Raw genomic sequence first — 19854 nt, 5'->3', positions numbered from 1 at the left:
AATTGAAAGAATTGAGTGAAAACTGTTTTTTGGCATTTATAGCTTCTTTCAATTTTCTTCTACTTTATTTAATGAATATATTATTTGTAAACATTTGCAAGAGTCTCAATTTATGTGGCACCGTTTAAATTTTGAAAATAAAATAATTTAATTTTGATTGTAAATTTTCGGACATAAATTTTTTGGAATAAAAATTTCATATTTGAAAACTACGTAAAAGTATTATAAGTCACAATAATTGATACTTCAATATATTTAGAAAGTATATGAAAAAGTACGATAAAAAATAACTTATTTTAATCTCAAAATCCAAAAGGTATCACTTATTTTAGGAAGACCAAGGCCATTTTGATAACTTTCCACTATATCCAATTTCTAGAATCATACGTGTTTGCTCGGCTAAGAAAATATAACACAGACACGACAACATGTCTAGAAACATGCATACGTAAAAAAAGGTATGCAAGCTCAGTGAAACTTTTATCTATACTAAAGCAGACGGAAAAACGAATAAAGAATTTGGCAAAATTAAATGATGAATTGACTGAAGACTGAAATGTAACCAATGTGAAGATGAAGTGACTACTACAATAGAAGGTGAATATTTGTATTAAGAAGTTGGTATCTCTTTTCTCACATTGCCATTTATCTCTAAATTTTGTGGTAATGCTTCTCTTGAACCAAATGTTCCAACATATATTAGTTACATGCATAGTCACAGGTAAGAGTAGTGCCTATTGCTTTCATTCACTCCAATCTTATAGGTTCAATTGCAGTCGTTCATGTTCCAATAGGAAATTATGTTTTTTCTTGAAGATGTTTGTTTAGCCTGCCCTATTATAGTTTTCTTTGGATGGTTGAATTATTTTCGTGTATTACTCTAAATTATTCAAATTGTTAGTTTGAAGGTATTGATTATAAATTTACACACAAATTTAATACTCTCGTTTCTTTTTGTGGTACTCATGTAGAGATGGTATGTAAGTTTTAATTTTTATTGGTTCAATTTCTTTCCATTTTACTAATTCTTTCAGCTAAAAGTAAGTAGTTTCACGTTATTTACTCCAAATTTGTTCTCTTGTGAATTGAAATTTGGCACATTTTTCTTTGATGTCTGCAAAAAATTTCTTCGTCGCTCTTGTATTTATAATTTATTGGTTTTTTTTGTGTGGAATTTCATTGGATATGTTATTGTTATTGTTATTGTTGTTTATTGGTTTTTTTGTGTCTTTGATTTCTCCAACAACAAACACTGACAAATGAAATCTAGAGGACTTGTAAATATTGAGAGATAGTATAGACTACGTCTTTCCTTTCTTGTGTTAGTGAAAATTACAATTGTTTACCATCATGGAGCCAGATTGTTGAATATTCTAGCATAAGAATTTAGGAGAGACTATATAAAATTAAACCTTGTTTAATTCTTTTTTTCATTTATTAAAAAGGAAAAAAAAATTATCAATTAGAAAAAGATAGTAAGATATTTGGACTTTTAATTTCTATCAATTCATTGCTTGGATACAATATTTCATTCTATTGTAAAGCACTATAGTTGTTACATAGTTCTCATATATTTTTCTAAAGCACTTGGCCTACAATATACCATCGCTGGGATAATTGACGTACGATTTAGCATTTTGTGGTAGGTGTTTATTCCGATTTGATTATATTTTGGGAATTGTGTTGATAAATGTTGTGGGCATACATGAATAGTCACTTGCAAATTATAAAATGGATACTCATGTTGAGGGTGTGAATAATTTCCTTTGTCCTAAAGATACAGGGGTTTGTTTTTTTTTCTTTCAAAGGCATCTCAATGTTCATGTAATTCCATTATTGATATATTCACTGTACTATTTCATTGGTTCACATATTAAATTATTGATGTTAGTGAAAGCGCAAGAGGGGGGTGAATTGCTATTTTTTTCGATTTTCTTCTTGTGAGTAGTTGACTTGAGAGGAACCTCGGTCGACTACAGATTGCAGACAAGTATGAATAGAATCGAAAATGCGTAAAGTAAACTTGACACAATAATTTTTATACTGGTTGGATCCAATGTGAATCTTACGTCCAGTCCCCTTGGGTTACAAGGGTGTTCTCTTCTAGCCTTGGTAACTTTTGATGAGAGTACAAAGTTGAGTGTAACTTTACAGTTTACACTCTCTTTCTTTTCACTCTTTTATTTTGATACAACACCTTACCAACAATTTTTATCTCTTTTCTCTTTTTTGTTTACACAGTAGAACTAAGTAATACAATGCTTATCAAAAGTAGAGTAGGGAGCGGTGAGATGATTCAGACTCGTTGTACAATCTTTCCACTTGCAGTGTGATGTCTTTATATAGGGTCGAGACTTGAATTTGGTCCTATGAAGAGATGGCAACCCAAGAGATTGGAAAAAAGGCAAGATATCCTTATTTTCCAAGAATAAATATTAAGGCTTATTCATTGATTTAGCCTTAATAGCTTGCAGACAACCGTTTGTGATCCATTCCTTATGTCTCTACTTCAGTAGCTTTCTTGATTGTATATAGCCGTTGGAGATCCCTTCCTTTGTTGTTTGATTCATTCTTGCAGCCTCCTTGAATTGTATGTAGTCATTTGGAGATTCCTTCCTTTCTTGATTGATTCATTCTTGCAGCTTCCTTGATTTAATATGGCCATTGGAGATCTAATCAAGATCTTACACTTTTCTTATTTATTGGCAGCTGGTTTGTGATCTTCCTTGATTTGCAATCTTTCATGATTTGTGCATTTCAGATTTCAGCCTCCTTGATTGATGATCTTCTAATTGATGATCTTCAATCTTGCTGTGAGAATCTTCTTCTTATTTGATTCTTTCCTTTTTGATTTGTCCTGAAATAGTTAAGTTGATTATCATCAAAACTTTTCACTAACAAGTTAGCTTATATGATTTAATTTTGTTCTTTTTAAAGATATGTTCCTTCAAGTACTAAACCATTAAAAAGCCATGTTGCTGTCTTTTGCCTTATCAAATAGAAGTTCTCCCTATTTTAAGAGTTCTACTAATTACTAGAAAGTAATATTAAATAGTTTTAGGAGAGTTGTAGTTGTTTTGTTCATGAGTCCGTTTTAGTAATGTTGGAATTTGAAGATATGTATTTGGTAGCTGCATCTGGTTCATTATTGTGTGTGATTTTTCTTTTTTTCTAACTATGGATGAATTCAATAATGTTGGTGATTTATTTTGCACTACGATTTTACCAAATATAAGCTTGTTGGTAGTTTTCCATGCCTGTGAAACTAATCAATTAAGACAACCAACCAGTTAAAAACAAATCAGTTTGTAAAAAGTTTAGCTAAAACAACATTTTCATTCATTTTGATATATTAACTATTATGGAGTTTTTTTAATTAATTTTTCTTTTCTCTTATGCTTACTGATAAGCCTTGTCGACCTATGCTTTTATATTAGGATGATGTATGTGATGCATGTCAGCTGTTAATAAAAGGTGGTCTTAAGGATGAAAATATTATTGTCTTTCATATATGATGGCATTGCTTACAAGTTATCATTAATAGTCCTGTTGGTGAGGATGTTTACAAAGGAGTTCCTAAGGCAGATGTTTTCCGTCATCGTTTAGTATATAACTAAACTGTATTCCTGTCTCTTGAGGCAGGATTACACTAGAGATGATGTTAATGTGGATAACTTTTTAGCTGTTCTCTTTGGTAACCAAACTGCTCTTACTAGGTACCAGAAAGATGGGAATAGTGATCTAAATGATCATATTTTCATGTTCTATAGTGATCATGATGGCTCTGGGGTGCTTGGTAAGTAGCTTATTTTTGCCTCTTTTGCTTGTTGCTTTGCTTTCTATATCTTGCGCTTTTATGCTAATTTCGTAATGAAAATTTTGAAGGCTTGAATCAATAATGTCATGTCTTTTGAATGTTAATGACTATTGTCTCAGTGCTTTCTACTATTTGATAAAAATATGATATCTATTCATTCTTTATCATATGTGAAAGATTTAGCAGAGGTAAATGTGAATTGAATATAATCCGAGGTTTTAAATGGTATTATATATTAATGAAGTTCAGATATGGAAGGTGGAGATGTGGTCCAGTTTGAATATTCAATGGGTACACCGGCATGTTAAGTCCACTTTCTTCCCCAACATATATACATTTTTCTTCACATAAACTTGAACTAAGGATCACCTTTTATTGTGATGAATGTGTGTGTATGGTAAATATTAGGTAAGCATTAATGTAAATAATAAAGAATTTGCATAGTTGTATCAACTGACTAAACAAACATAAAAGCAATTCATGGTAAGTTCTCATTTATACCAAATGGATGGTGTCGTTGATTTTCCTAATTGCAATCCTATTCATGGTAAGTTCTCATTTAACAAATTATATTAGCCCGTGCTCATCTTTCTCAATTGAGAAATTCAGAAATCTATATTTTTCATGAGAGTCACGTGAAAAAAATACATGATTAGCATCAATACTCACTTTTTGTTGGAAACAGTGCCATATGCACGGCGCAAGCTAGAAGCTAGAAGCTAGAAGAGTTTTCATTATTCAATATCTTCCTACACTTTAATCTAGTATGTCCTCATGCATAATATATTCCTATGGAAATGCCACTAGAATATCACCAAATGAAGTAAAGACATTGGAAAAAAAGTTAGGTTTTATTTTCATAAGACCTCAAAGGCTATTGTGAATACATACAACTCATTGTACACGTTTTTTTGAATTACATCAAAATTTAGGCTTCTGAAATACGTTAAACTATGGTGAAGGTGTGATGATTTGCTGGACACTAGAATATACTCGAACATCCTTCATTTAAAGATAAACTAATGTATTCTCTAACTGCCGAATGGAAGGGAGGGTGAAAGTTTAATTTCATGACATGTAACAATAAGCTCATGGAGCATGAGACTTTTTTTGTGTTTGATTACTTCAAACATGACATTTTTTGTAGGCATTACAGTGTTGAGAAAATAATAAAATGTTAGCTTTTCTATGATACCTACAATTAGAAGAAAGAAGACGAATGAGGCTTCGAAGTGAGTGTTTTACCTCCGTTAAGCTTTCTATGTTTACTTTGAATGATATAATGTGTTTTGAGTATATATTTGTACTACTAGGATAATAACTATTGATATGAGAAGACTTAAGGTAAAGAAATATCTTGCAGTACATTGATACATATTCATAATTCTGACTATCAGCCAGAGAGAAAATAGTTGGAAGAAAGAGCTAGAAAAGCAAATGAGAAAACAAGTCATTCAGAAGCTCTTGCTTTGGGAATGGAGGTACTTTTATTTTTCTATTTTGAAGAGCTTCTTGGACTTTTAGTTACTTCGAATTTTTCTATATATTTCTGTTATTTCTAAAAATATTATTATACTTATACGAATAGGCCTTAAGTTGAGGTGTTAATTGTAGTACAAATGAAAAATTGAAATCATAATTTTTTATTTTTTTTTGCAATGAATATGTAAACTCCCCTATGAGTACATACATCCCTTTGAAGTTTGGGCTAAGCAAATACCAAATTGAATTACCACTGAAATCTCTGAGTCATTCTGAAAATGAATGTCATCTTATGACTGTTGAGTATGACTTCAATAATGTCTCTGGTTTGCAACAATAAAGTTCTATAATAAAGCTTATAACAATTTTAGATTTGCTGCTAGCTCTCTTGCAAGTGTTTGTCTATTAGGGAGCATCATGAATTGAGCATGAGAGAAATTCTAATGATGTATTTATCGTAGTATTTGTACTTCTGGGTCTTTTATGTATTTATAAAAATAGTTCAGCAATATTGTATCCTGTTCTTTTATTTGTATAGCAACAATATTTGTTCATTATAATCAAACTATGATAGAGAAAAGTTGTAATTATTTTTTCAAAATCTTACCTGTTGGGCCCGTGCATAGCACGGGCATTTCATATCTAGTATATTTATAAGAGCGCAATCCGCTATCGCGTGAGACATACATAACACATGATGTAAGACCTTTTCTATTGTCTTGGATATATTCATGCATTTCATTCAAATGAGTTGAACAATTCATGTGATTGCTTATCGTTGGTATCATGATTTGAAATTATGATATTAAATCAAATTAGTATGAAGTTGAAGATTTATTTGAACATGCAATTTGGATTTTGAAATTGTATCCTTTTCATAAACATGAAAAAACCTTTATTTTTGAAAATCATTAAAACTTCTTCAATTACACAATCTTACCAAATAAACAAACTATAGCCCATAAACAAAGTATCATAATATCCTAAAATGATGTATTGATAAATTGCCTATCTCCATGTTTTTCTTACAAATATAAATAACTATTTACAATTACAAGATTTGAACTACACATAATTTTATAAAGATCCATCAATCAACAATAGTAGTAACTAGTTATTTGTTAACATAATACTTTTACATGGTACGAATTCACGCCGAACATGATTTTTTTTTTTACAAAATCTAAAATGATAAATCATTTTTTTAAAAAATAATATAAACCTATGCTCCAAATCACATTTTAAAATTTTTTGAATCATGTTTTGGAATATCAAAGATTCAAATCATATACATTTTTTAAAAAACGGAGGCTTTTTGGAAAAAACCTCTATACCTTATCGATGTAGTGATAATAATAAAGTAATCAAACCGACCAATACCAAACAAACCACACGTGTTAAACCATAGCACAAGGGTAATACAATCATTTCACACAAACACCAATGGATTCTGAAATTGTATTCTTTTTCTTTTCATAAACATGAAAAAATCTTTATTTTTGAAAATCATCAAAACTTCTTCAATTACACAATCTTACCAAATAAACAAACTATAGCTCATAAACAAAGTATCATAATATCCTAAAATGCTACATTGATAAATTGCATATCTCCGTGTTTCATTTATAAATCAATATTTACAATTACAAGATTTGAAATACACATAATTTTATAAAGATCTATCAATCAACAATAGTAATAACTAGTTATTCGTTAACATAATACTTTCACATGGTACGAACAAACGCTTCACGCCAAACATGATTATTATTTTTTTACAAAATCTAAAATGATAAATCTTTTTTTTTTAACAAAATATAAACTCATTCTCCAAATTTTACATTTTTTAAAATTATGTTTTAGAATATTAAATCATATACATTTTTTTAAAAACAAAGGCAGTGATTGATAATAATAAAGTAGTCAAACCGACCAATACCAAACAAACCACATGTGTTAAAGCATAACACGAGGGTAATACAGTCATTTCACACAAACACCAATGGAAAAAGAGCTCGTAACTACAAGCACAACAGTCATTGTTTACAGTATAATAAATCGAAAGGAAAATTGGAATTCTCCATTTGCTGAAGAATAATTCTTCAATTTTCGGCTGAATTTCATTATCTCTTTCACTTTTTTTGTGAATTTGGAGGAGATAGTGCATGTTGTAGATCAGGATGTTGTCGCTGCAAAGCGATCCACGGCAGTATCAGCAACAGTTGTTGATTTCTAGGGTTTCACATGATGGTGATCCGATAAATGATTCGTCGTTTCCGTTTTATGCTGAGTCGGTTTTGTCATCTGTGAATATCAAGTCTGACTTGTCTAGAGAAGGTAACGTAATAATATATTTCGAGCTGTTTTTTTTTTTTTTTTTTGAATTTGGTTAGTTTGATGTGTTTAGGTTAAAATAGTGTTTTTATGTTGAATTTTGATGTTAGAGGGTAAAGTTAAGTATATTTTGAGCTGTTTTTTGTAAACTTTTAGGTTAAAAATTGTGTCTTTATGTTGAGTTTCAATGTTAGAGAGTAAAGTAAAGTATAATTCAAGCTGTTTTTTTTTTAATTTTTTGTTTAGTTTGATGTGTTTAGGTTAAAAATTGTGTCTTTGTGGTGAATTTTGATGTTAGAGGGTAAAGTAAAGTATATTCGAGCTGTTTTTTTTTTAAAATTGTTTAGATTGATGTGGTTAGGTTAGAAGTTGTGTCTTTATGTTGAATTTGGATGTGAAGTAAAGTATATTTAGAGCTGTTTATGCTTTTAAAAAAAATTATTTAGTTAGATGTGTTTAGCCTTGGAATCGAGGTGTTTTGCGGTTAAAGAGTCTTTGTCTTTACAGTTGAATTCGGTGTTAAGAGGGTTTAATTAATTAGGAAGATGATTTTGAGTATTAGAGAGTATGTTTTTGATAATTGTGGTGTCCGAGCTAGCTTATGCGCAACTTGACTAATTGTATGGATACCTTTGTCAAGTTGAAAGGCTAGAAGCTTAAGATAGTCATGATTTTTAAGTGCTGAGACATAGTTTACAAGGACTCTAACTTTTCCCTTATGCCCTTGTCAAGTTGAAACTAACATTCAGTGTAAGTCCTGTGCTGGATTCGTCCAACAAATTATGGTTACCATTAAGTTGAGGAACATAAAGGGAAAAAATGAAGAAGATTAGAATGGAGGAGGGAAAGCCCATTTGCTTCATGGTTTGCTTTTAATTCCAACTTATTATGCAGATAAGAGTAACAAGCATGGGCTTTGGGTGACTAATGTCATTATTAATGATATTAGTGTCCAACAATGGCAGATTGTATTGTTTAATATAACTATTATTAATAGCACAAAGTTGAGATCTTTGGACTTCCAGCAATTGGATAGTTGAATGTCATATATTCCAATGTTTAACCTACATGCATATTGATATAGGAATATGAAAGTCGAAGCACCGATGAATTTGACAGTTGAATACAAATAATATCCGAAAATGCTAGATAGTCCAATAATATCCGGCTATGCCAAAGATCCCATTTAGTTTTTTTTTTTAAAATGAAGTAAGAATATTATTAACAAAAGAGCATTAACTAGCCCGTGTACAAAATGTAGAAAATCTGTCAAAAATACATGATTTTCTACGAAAGCCACCCAATCATCTATACAAAAAGTTACTTTATGGTGCACCAAAAGAAATAAGGTAAACGAGGCTATTTCTCAAGTGGACGACATGTTTCTCTATTCCATCAAAAGCTCTCCTATTCCTCTCTCTCCATATGGTCCTCATCAATGCTAAAGGTGCACCTTCACATGTCTTGCATTTCCTCCCCTGTCTAGTGTCTTCTACAAGCCAGCTAAACACTGTTTCTTTCACAGTTCTCGGCATTGCCCACTCAAAACCAAACCATCTCATCGGCTCCCCACATAACTAAGATGCTACTTGGCAATGTGAGAGCAGGTGATATATGTCTTCCCCTGTTTCTTTGCACATGAAGCACCAACTAGCACAAGTAAGCTTTCTCTTCCTCAAGTTCTCCGCTATCAAGATCACCCCCCTCGTGGCTAGCCAAGTGAAGAAGCACACCTTTCTCGTTGCTCTAGGGATCCATATCGAGGTATGTGGGTACACATTCCCCTCTCTCACAAAACGGAAAAGACTCCATTTCCCCTGTTCCCATTTCCAAACATCCTGAGAACCCATAGTAATTTTTTGATGGTGGAGCAAACCAACCAAGTTTTTTATTAGCCTTGTAAGTTTCTGCTGAACCTCAAATCCCGAAAGATACCATATAACATAAAATAAGAGTATCACCCAAGATTTCTAGAAACTAACAAGTTAACGTGAGAAAACTTGAATGCTATATAGCACGACATTTACTTTTGGTTGGTTTTCCTTTTCTCGTGGTGATGACACCGTTAGTTGTGGTGGATCACATGTGACCATTTATTAGAATTGATTTCAAGGTTGGAGCTCTCTCTACTTTGACATCTGTATTTCTCATTTTCTTGTGCGACAGTTGATGTGGACACACCTTTAACTCTTGCTTATCAGAACTGCTTTATTAATGATAACATGCATTGCTAGTACACCCACCCACTCTCTCTCTCTCTCTCTCTCTCTTTATAGCTTTTGACATCTGTATTTCTTGTGCCACAGTTGATGAGGACACACTCTTAACTCTTGCTCATCAGAACTACAAAGCTGGAAACTATAAACAGGCTCTAGAGCATAGCAAGGCAGTTTATGAGAGAAATCCCCAGCGCACTGATAATCTTCTTCTTTTGGGGGCTATATATTATCAGGTATGCTTTATGGCAGTGTTTTATACTCACAGTGTCTACTGCCTCCTATGTCTTGCATGTACTTATCCCCATAGATCTATGTAAATAAATTTTATTTTTCCTTGTTTTAGTTGCATGATTTTGATACATGCATTGCAAAAAATGAAGAAGCCCTCCGCGTTAATCCACAGTTTGCTGAGTGCTATGGAAATATGGCAAATGCTTGGAAGGTATGGTTGTATTAGTTCTTCTAGTTGCTAACTTTTGCTTTTTGTGATTGAACATCGATATGATTTGTTTGCCTTCTATTATTTGCAGGAAAAGGACAATATCGATGTTGCAATACGCTATTATTTGATTGCAATAGAGGTTTGTATGCATCTTCATTTGCCTTATTGGAATGTTATAACTTTCATTATCCCACTTAGGTCGATGGTTAATAAGCATGACTAATGCTGTTGGAATAATGAGCGTTTTTTTTTTTTTTTTGAGCGTGCACCTCTTCATGGCTTTTGTTAACTTGGAAACTATTGCTATTTAAGTTTTCCCATCTCTTGATTTACTTTGGTGCGAACCACATGGAAGCAAATTTAAGGACTCTTCAAGTTCTGTTTTTTATTGCTGGGTTGTTGAGTTAAGAATTTTTTGTCTCAGTAGAAATCACCATACCCTTGATGGTACTATTCGTTTTGGGCCCACACATTCCATCTAAGCATCATCATCTATGGCCTACGCTACATTCATTTTCTGAACGAGAGTTCTTGACTGGTAACACTCTGCCCCATACAACATAGTAGGTCTAACAACCTCTGTGTGAATCCATACCGCCCACAACTTATCCTTCTTCCTAGATAAGTTCCTAAATAAGTTCCACAGAGTGACAGACTGCTGGACTATATTAGAGTGAAATGTCCAGTACATTCAGGCCTCCTGCAGATTTTGGGGAGCATATCTTATCCCAAGCCAGTATAGCTTTGTGTGATAACTCCATGCTCCCAGTCCATAGAAATTTCCTGCATATTGTAAATCAAGTTGTTATTAGTCAAACTTGCATATTATATAGAAATATTTTCTGTGTATATGCCCAGACTATTTTTGGATAAAGAATAAAAAGAAAATAAAGAAGAATTGTTGCCTGAAATATGCTAACGACCCTCTTTGGTTAATTCATCTAATTCAAGGATTGCTCTAGTGTCCTGAAGTTCTTTGTAACGTTTTAAAGTTTGCTTAACTCTTTTGGTGGTTTCATAATGTTCCTCATCAACGATCCGAGGGTTGAAGCATGGTTGATGTTGAATCTAAAGGATCATATCGTACTCTCTCGACCAGGTCATCATAAGAAAATATTGACAATCTTTCCAAAGTGAGGGGAGGGAAGGCGCGTTACACATAACAACTAGCTGAAAACTCGATAATTTCCGCTTGTTAATACACAGAGTCCAATAATAATATCTTGTGTTGGTTCGGAAATGGGTCTAGGTATGTGGCCTTGGATTTTTGTTGCATAGACTATGTTGCATAAGTTGCGCATCTCAACCCTCAGGCATGAAACATTTAGAAAAGGTGGTGCTAACAGAAGTTAGGGGTTTGAGATAACTATGTTTAGATTGTTGTGGTCTTGTTGGCCGGGGTCCCGGACGCTTCATCTCTTTGTGCTAAAGCGCCACTATCGGAAACAACTAACAAGTCTTGTATCTAATGCAAAACTACTACAAGTCACTTGTTCGTTAAGTTATATTTTCTGGGGTTTTGGCTTTTGACACTAAAAGTGACCATTCTTTTTGGCTATGCTTAACAATTTATTCAAAGAGGAATTTTCTGTCTGATGCCAGGCTAATTCTTGGTGATTTAAAATAACTCTTACCTTTTCAAATAGAGCTCGCAAGGATATGTAAGGGGCATCTGGTTATCGAAAAAAGAATATATAATGCACAATTTGGATAGGAAAAGAGTATATACAGGTCAATTTGGGTCCTAGAAATTCACTGTTCTCCTTTCTTATTTCAAAAACTGAAAGAAGACCTTTCATTTTCCTACGTGATGGAAGCCTCTCTTTCACAGAAATTATGGCAACAGGTTCCTCAACTATATATTTGCAAGTTTGGCTTTTTGTTTGGAATCTTGATATAGCAGCAAAGGTGTTTGCTATAATTCTGCTATAATATAACTATGGTTCATTATTGTTGAATGACATAATTTACGGTAATATTTTGGTTGCAGCTGCGTCCCAATTTTGCTGATGCCTGGTCAAATTTAGCTGGTGCATATATGAGGAAAGGAAGGCTGAGTGACGCAGCCCAATGTTGCCATCAGGCTCTAGCTTTAAATCCTCGTCTGGTATTCAAGATTACCTATTTATTTGGCTTCTTTGTAACAGTTCAGTTGATTTGCTTTTTGCTATGTTTCTTTCTTGACTCCCTTGTATTCTTTCTAGGTTGATGCACATAGCAATCTTGGAAATCTGATGAAAGCACAAGGTTTGGTGCAAGAGGTAAAACACTGGTTCTTCATAACTTATATTTTGTTTTGTTCTGTCATCGATGGTGGGCCCTATATGTATTTAACGAGTGGCTGTAGGATGGTTGTGGACTTGAACTTTGTACAACGTCTACACATATGTGTTGAGTGAGATATACTCTGCATTCTCCAATTTTATTATTCTTTGACAGGTCTTTCAGTCTTGAAGTGCAGTTCCTATGCTTTTCTGTTGGCTATAGATGCTTTGCTGGCTCTTGTTATGCTGGTTGATTTCTGTTGTCTTGATTATTAGTTTTCCGTTAGGCATACAATTGTTATGTGGAGGCACTGCGCATACAACCTACATTTGCTGTGGCATGGTCCAATCTTGCTGGCCTCTTCATGGATGCTGGCGATCTTAACAGGGCATTGCAGTACTACAAGGTATGGAGGAGTACCTTATATCGTAGTGTATATCACTTTATTATATCAGAGATTTGGATTTGTTTTTTTTTTTTTAACCGAGAAATCCGTCTGTGACCCACCCTTTGGACCAATCACAGCCTTCTAAACTTGGTGGATAATGGGCCCGCCTCTCTACCCTTCTCCACTTAAATACCGGGCTTTGCTTTGCATGGTGTGGGGCTTGAACCTGCGACCTAAGCCACAAATCCTCCACCTTTTGCCAAATTTGTTTTTATTTTGCCTCCGCTCTTTGTTTATGGGCTATTAAGTTGACTCACTATTTTGTGGTTTGAACTTCTCACAACCAGGAAGCTGTCAAGCTAAAACCTAATTTTTCAGATGCGTATTTGAACCTGGGAAATGTGTATAAGGTAAGCGCTTCTGCATTGTGCTAATATGGTCTGTTGTGCAAAATGCCTGGACAAGAATGTGAGAAATATGTGTATCTGCTTTGTATTTCCAGGCTCTCGGGATGCCACAAGAGGCCATTATGTGTTACCAGCGTGCTCTCCTTGTGCGACCAGACTATGCTATGGCTTTTGGTAAGTGCACCTTTCTCGGTCTTAGCTTCATAGTCATTGCTATGAGGTTGCTTTTTACTGGGTGATTTTCATTTATACAGTACTCATCTATAGTTCTATACTTATAGATGCCTTTCTTTTAGTAAGTGTATTTATTGATGTCTTTGCACAGAATTATCGCATCATATTTCTTCCCTTCCTTTTTTTCTTGGGGATTAATCATACTGCTTGTATTTTTAGCATGGCAGTCATTTTGGCAATAGGCTAAAACCTCAAGTTCCCATTTTCCCATGAATTTAGTGTATGCTGTGGAAGATGAAGTAGCATGGAAAACATAGCTTGATGTTAACTAGACATTAGCTCCCCCCCCCTTGCATCAATAAAAGGGGGTGAGGGAAGGGAGAGCCTCACAAATTCTCAGTCTGTTGAAAGTTTTATTTCAGTGGTGTTGCAGCTCATGGTGCATATAAGCCTATTACTGAATTCCTCTTTATCTTTGGGGGAAAGAATCCATAGGGCAGTAGTGTTCAATGATGATGATTAATCATTGTACAGATCGTAAATATGTAAAATATGTGCAGGCAACTTAGCTACTGTGTACTATGAACAAGGCAACCTGGAGATGGCCATGCTTAATTACAGGAGAGCTATAACCTGTGATGCTGGATTCTTGGAGGCATATAACAATCTGGTGGGCCTTTATTATTTCATCTTCTACTGTGTAGCCGTCCAGTACAAAATTAATTTCTTCAGGTGTTAATTATCTACTCTACCCACTCTATTGCTTTTAGGGTAATGCTCTGAAAGATGCTGGTAAGGTTGAAGAAGCAATTCATTACTATCGTGTAAGCTATATTCACTTTTTGTGTGGATACATGCTTTCTTTTTTCTCTATCGTGCTATTTTCTTAATCTATTCGTTTGGTGCTTACAGCAATGCCTCTCACTTCAGCCTAACCATCCTCAAGCACTGACTAATCTTGGAAACATTTATATGGAGTGGTAGGGTTTACTTGATTGAATTAATTATTTTCTTTTGCTGTTACCCCCTTTTGGGAGGACTGGAGATGCTCAGATCAAGTAATCTTCAGAGTTGTCATTCCTGATTCTCTAGGAACATGATGAGTGCTGCTGCACAGTGTTACAAGGCAACTTTAGCTGTGACAACTGGGCTTTCAGCTCCTTTTAACAATTTAGCCATAATATACAAGCAGCAGGTACATGTTTATATGTAATTTGAAGAAACAATAATTTTCATGTCAGTGAAAGAAAAGCTGTTCGGACGGCTGTATGTGGCTGCAAAGATAGCTAGAAGTGATTGTTCTCTCTTGACAAATTAGTGCGCTCCCTTTGCAGGGTCTTGACCAGACAAGTGATTATTTTTCTTTTGGTTAACTTACAGGGTAACTATGCAGATGCCATATCTTGCTACAATGAGGTACTCAGGATTGATCCCATGGCAGCTGATGGACTAGTCAATAGAGGTAACACATACAAGGAGATTGGTAGAGTTAACGAAGCTATTCAGGACTATATGCTAGCTATTACCATAAGACCAAATATGGCAGAGGCTCATGCAAATTTGGCTTCATCTTATAAGGACAGGTTCATTGTCTAGTTTGCAAGCTTCAAATAGTTAATGGTCCTTTCTCGTGCGTTTTGTTTATGTCCATTTTGCTCGTTTGAAATGCTTTCATTCAATCTTCTGCAGTGGCAATGTGGAGGCAGCTATAAAAAGCTATAGACAAGCTTTGATGCTACGTCCCGACTTCCCAGAAGCAACTTGTAATCTTCTTCACACGTTGCAGGTATCTTCACTCATCAGTTGCCAATGTTTTCTTGGGTGGGGTTATCAAAGAGTTCATGAAATATTTGCTGCCTTTTTTAATGTCAGCGTGATCTACCTGACCTGCAAATATTAAGCTCATAAGTTAATATTATCTGTTAACGGACTATATGCTTAAGATATGTTTCAACAACTAAACTACTTTATTTAAATGACAGTTTCACGCTGTGCTCTTTTTCTCCTTTGTTTTTAATAGGTTTTATGTTATGACTTAGATTTGTCTTGTTTTCGTTTCTACCTCCGATGCCAATTTACCAGTTTGGAAGGAAATACGTAAGTTTAGTATTTAGTGTTTGTAAGGAACTTAGGTAATTTCCATGCGTATCTCGTGCACGAGGAACAATAATTAGCTTCATAAGACATTACTTTTTCTTGAGCTGGTATTCTTAGGTAGGGATGGACACTAGAGTGATATGTTGCTTTCTGGACTGTGGCTTAATTTGTACCTGCTGATTGGATGAATGTTTGCTGGAATTCTATTTTTCTAACACACTTATTATATTTGATTTTATACTTCCTAGTGTGTCTGTGATTGGGATGATCGAGAGAAGATGTTTATTGAAGTTGAGGGGATCCTAAGAAGACAGATTAAGGTATCTCAGCTTCTCATTCAAGCATGACATGTCGGTATTGTAAGCTATATGTTGATCACTGTGATACTGATTCATAATTTCCTTAATTGTTTTCTCTACCACAACTTTGTCGTAGATGTCAGTTATCCCAAGTGTACAGCCTTTTCATGCAATTGCTTACCCTCTCGATCCACTGCTAGCTCTAGAAATCAGGTGAGGGATTTTCTTTTGGATCGATGGAAAAGAATGATGTGACTTCCTAACTAACCTTTCCTTTGATCATACAGTTGTAAGTATGCCCAGCACTGCTCTGCAATTGCAGCTCGTTTCTCACTTCCTCCTTTCAGTCATCCTCCTCCATTGCCAATAAAGGGTGGTAGCAGGAGTGGTCGGCTTAGGGTTGGGTAAGTCTCCGATCAGCTGTCTACTTGCTTACATCTTTCCTCGGATACTACAGTTACTCACAAATGTTACTAGTATAATGAGAATTTTTAAATGTGCCTAGATATGTGAGTAGTGACTTTGGCAACCACCCACTATCACATCTGATGGGTTCAGTGTTTGGCATGCACGATAGAGAAAATGTTGAGGTATGAATACCATATCATTTTTAAGATGCATTGGTGCTGTTATGATTCCCCCCCCTCATCTCCTCCCTCCGCAGTTCCTATTAAACCTACAAGGACTCCTATTACCAGGTGTTCTGCTATGCTTTGAGTCCAAATGATGGCACTGAGTGGAGGCTCCGCATTCAGTCAGAAGCAGAGCATTTTGTTGATGTATCGTCCTTGACATCTGATGTGATAGCTAGGATGATTAATGAGGATCAAATACAGATCCTAATCAATCTTAACGGTTATACTAAGGTAAGATATCGGTTCCTAACCTTGTTAATGAGATCATATTCTTGTTTGTAGCTGAATTCATTTGCTTGTGAATGCAACCCATTAAAAAATAAAAGAGAACCAGAAAAAAACGGAGCCATCATTGTTGGGGATTTTCCTCGGAATTATGGAGATCAGGTTACTTGGATAAGCATGACCTTGGGCTATGAGTATTTCGAAAATGTCATCTCACATTTTTTCATTACGCAACTGCAGGGTTCTGGATGGTCTCATGAGCTTTTCTACTACAATTTTGTTGTCATATGACTGCGTATTTATTCTGCAAAGTTTTGCATCGGTAAGCTACTGCTCTTCTTTAACCTGCTAATTATGTTTTGTAGGGGGCCCGAAATGAGATCTTTGCAATGCAGCCTGCTCCTATCCAGGTTTCGTATATGGGGTTTCCTGGAACCACTGGAGCTAACTATATACATTATTTGGTTACAGATGAGGTATGTTACTTATTTTCCGTTTTCTTATGATCTTGACATACTTCTTTTAATACACGGCAGTTTGTTTCACCTACACAGTACACATTTAAACTTCACATTATTTGCTCTTCTTTCTTGTCCTTGATATTGCTTCTCCTGTATACTTGGTAGTTTGTGTCACCTACGCGGTACTCACATATTTACTCAGAGAAGCTTGTCCATCTCCCTCATTGTTATTTTGTCAATGATTATAAGCAAGTGAGTTCTCGGGCTCAAGCTTCTGAGATTCTTATTTTGAATTTTTTGTAATTGTTCTCCTTCCCAAATGTTGATGGGTTTCATGCCACTGTCTAGAAAAACCGTGACGCGTTAGATCCTAGCTGCCAACCCAGGCGCTCAGATTATGGGCTGCCAGAGGACAAATTCATTTTTGCTTGTTTTAATCAGCTCTACAAGATGGATCCTGAGATATTTAAGACATGGTAGGTTCAGATGGCTTTTATATTGGTATATATACTGTTGGTTAAGACAAGTTGCATTATACTCTTTAGTTTGATATTGCAGGTGCAATATTCTTAAGCGTGTACCAAACAGTGCTCTTTGGCTGCTCAGATTTCCAGCTGCAGGGGAAACGAGGGTTCGCGCACGTATGTTTCTCTTCACATTACTTCTGTTACTTTAAGCTTGTGTGATGAGGCTTTTGAAATATTATTCTATGGAATCTGTTACCGGAGATATCCTTAGTGTGATTTATTCTTTTCCAGATGCTGCTACACATGGTGTGCAGCCGGATCAAATTATTTTCACAGATGTTGCGATGAAACAAGAGCACATCAGACGCAGTTCCTTGGCAGATCTTTGCCTTGACACGTTAGAATATTACAACTTTTCTTGCATCTTCCTTTTGCAATATCCTGTGTTGATTCAACTCATGCCGATGAATTTGGTTTCTTTTTCTCACAGACCACTGTGCAATGCACATACCACTGGAACAGATGTGCTTTGGGCTGGTCTTCCGATGGTCACCCTTCCCCTTGAGAAAATGGCTACTAGAGTGGCTGGTTCGTTGTGTTTGGCCACAGGGGTTGGTGAGGAGATGGTTGTTAGCAGGTAGGTGTTTTCGACTTTGCAGGTTCCTATGATGGCTTGGACCTGACAAACATGTTCCTTTCTTAAGTTGATAATTCCATTGAATTGCACTTTAGAAGCTTTATTCAAGATACACGTGAACTGTTATCTTGTATGGCCGGCGGTCTGCTATTTTGGTATATATCTAGGAAAAATGTTTGGTACAAACTCAATCTGACCGTAAGACTGAACAATCTAGTATAATTTTATTCTGCTTGCGAAAATTGCATTGTGAAAAGGGCATCCTACCTAATTTAAACCATATAAAGCTATAGTCTCAGACAGGGATGACGTGTGTAGAAACAAAGAAAAGGAGAGCATACTTTTCTTATCCATGTATCTCTACCTTTTCGGGCTTTGTTCATTTTGATTTGCTTTATGTTTTACAGTATGAAGGAGTATGAAGAGAAGGCAGTGTCACTGGCACTAAATCGTCCCAAGCTCCAAGATCTCACCAATAGACTCAAGGCTGTGCGCCTGAGTTGCCCTCTGTTTGACACACAGCGCTGGGTGAGTGATCCAATGCCATGATATATGACTGTTATTCAATGCTTATGACGTCAAGTACCTTAAGATTTGCTGAACCCCCGCTACAAATGTGTTACTTTGAGTGCTATTCTTTTAGTTAACCATGCTTATTCTTTTCTATGTATCATTAGGTACGGAATCTGGAGCGGTCTTATTTTAAGATGTGGAATCTCTATTGCTCTGGCCAACATCCTCAACCGTTTAAAGTGACCGAGAACGACATGGAATTTCCTTATGACCGGTAGATGTAAAAACAGTAATATAAACGGGATTGTAGATATACTTGGGATGTGAAGAGCTATTTATTCTAAAGGTTGACTAGGTGTCTCACTGTTAGTAATGGTATTTGACGGTGAGTTTCTATCTTATCTTGTACTGCTTCTTTTAACTCCACCCCAGGAGCTCCCCACTCTACTCCCTTGGTGACTCGAATCATAACCTCAAGGTTGAAGGCGGTGGTTGCTTATACTTGAATAAGCCTCTCTTGTCATATCTTATCTTGTGATGTTGAGTTATTAGTCGTAAGTAGAGTATCCATTCTAGCTGTCTGAAAAACTCCAGTTTGCCCTTCTTCCAAGGTACTGCAAGTATGCCCTTTACCTACAAACACCCAACAGTGAAGCAACTGCACAGTGGTTCGAAAAGAACGATCAGCTATATCCACTTGGGGTATTTAGTTTGCATTCCTGTGGAATGATTCATCTTGATTGTATTTGTTTATCTATAAGCATTTATTGATGTTTACAATTTGACTTTGTGCAGGCCTTAGCTGAAGAATGACCCTAGTAAAATCATTGAACAATGGTTAGTTTGTTAGTGGAAATATGGTACAGAGGTTTTCGTAAATATTAACTATATTACAAAGATCCACATTTTCTCGAGAATATGGGACTGCTGTTTTCACAGCTGGAACCGTGACCTACTGGTCACGTGAATACAACTTTACCAGTTACGTCAAG

The 19854-nt window shown here is 35.3% G+C and overlaps 1 protein-coding gene across 2 annotated transcripts; it reads left to right on the top strand.

Moving 5' to 3' along the window:
- Positions 1 to 7344: 7344 nt before the first annotated feature.
- LOC125831763 (probable UDP-N-acetylglucosamine--peptide N-acetylglucosaminyltransferase SEC) lies at positions 7345 to 19231 on the top strand. Of its 2 annotated transcripts, XM_049510953.1 has the most exons (28): positions 7345 to 7636; positions 9940 to 10085; positions 10196 to 10294; positions 10383 to 10433; positions 12285 to 12401; positions 12499 to 12555; positions 12846 to 12965; positions 13295 to 13357; positions 13450 to 13528; positions 14089 to 14198; positions 14299 to 14352; positions 14441 to 14508; positions 14621 to 14723; positions 14909 to 15111; positions 15218 to 15314; positions 15874 to 15945; positions 16061 to 16137; positions 16212 to 16328; positions 16430 to 16514; positions 16623 to 16790; positions 17150 to 17260; positions 17411 to 17497; positions 17594 to 17721; positions 17804 to 17886; positions 18004 to 18109; positions 18203 to 18349; positions 18757 to 18877; positions 19027 to 19231. In XM_049510953.1, exons 1-28 carry the CDS (start codon positions 7480 to 7482, stop codon positions 19138 to 19140), a joined length of 2940 nt encoding a protein of 979 aa, XP_049366910.1. In that variant the 5' UTR covers positions 7345 to 7479; the 3' UTR covers positions 19141 to 19231. The 2 variants fall into 2 exon arrangements, with proteins under 2 accessions (XP_049366910.1, XP_049366911.1); XM_049510954.1 differs by lacking the exons at positions 7345 to 7636; positions 9940 to 10085; positions 10196 to 10294; positions 10383 to 10433 and having other exon boundaries at positions 12295 to 12401; positions 12835 to 12965.
- The last annotated feature ends 623 nt before the right edge of the window (positions 19232 to 19854 follow it).

The sequence above is a fragment of the Solanum verrucosum genome, unplaced genomic scaffold (assembly GCF_900185275.1).
Source record: "Solanum verrucosum unplaced genomic scaffold, falcon-dt-bn FXZP01000049.1, whole genome shotgun sequence".
Classification (NCBI taxonomy): domain Eukaryota; kingdom Viridiplantae; phylum Streptophyta; class Magnoliopsida; order Solanales; family Solanaceae; genus Solanum; species Solanum verrucosum.
Note: the sequence above shows the minus strand (reverse complement) of the source record. Positions and strands in the feature narration are given on the sequence as shown.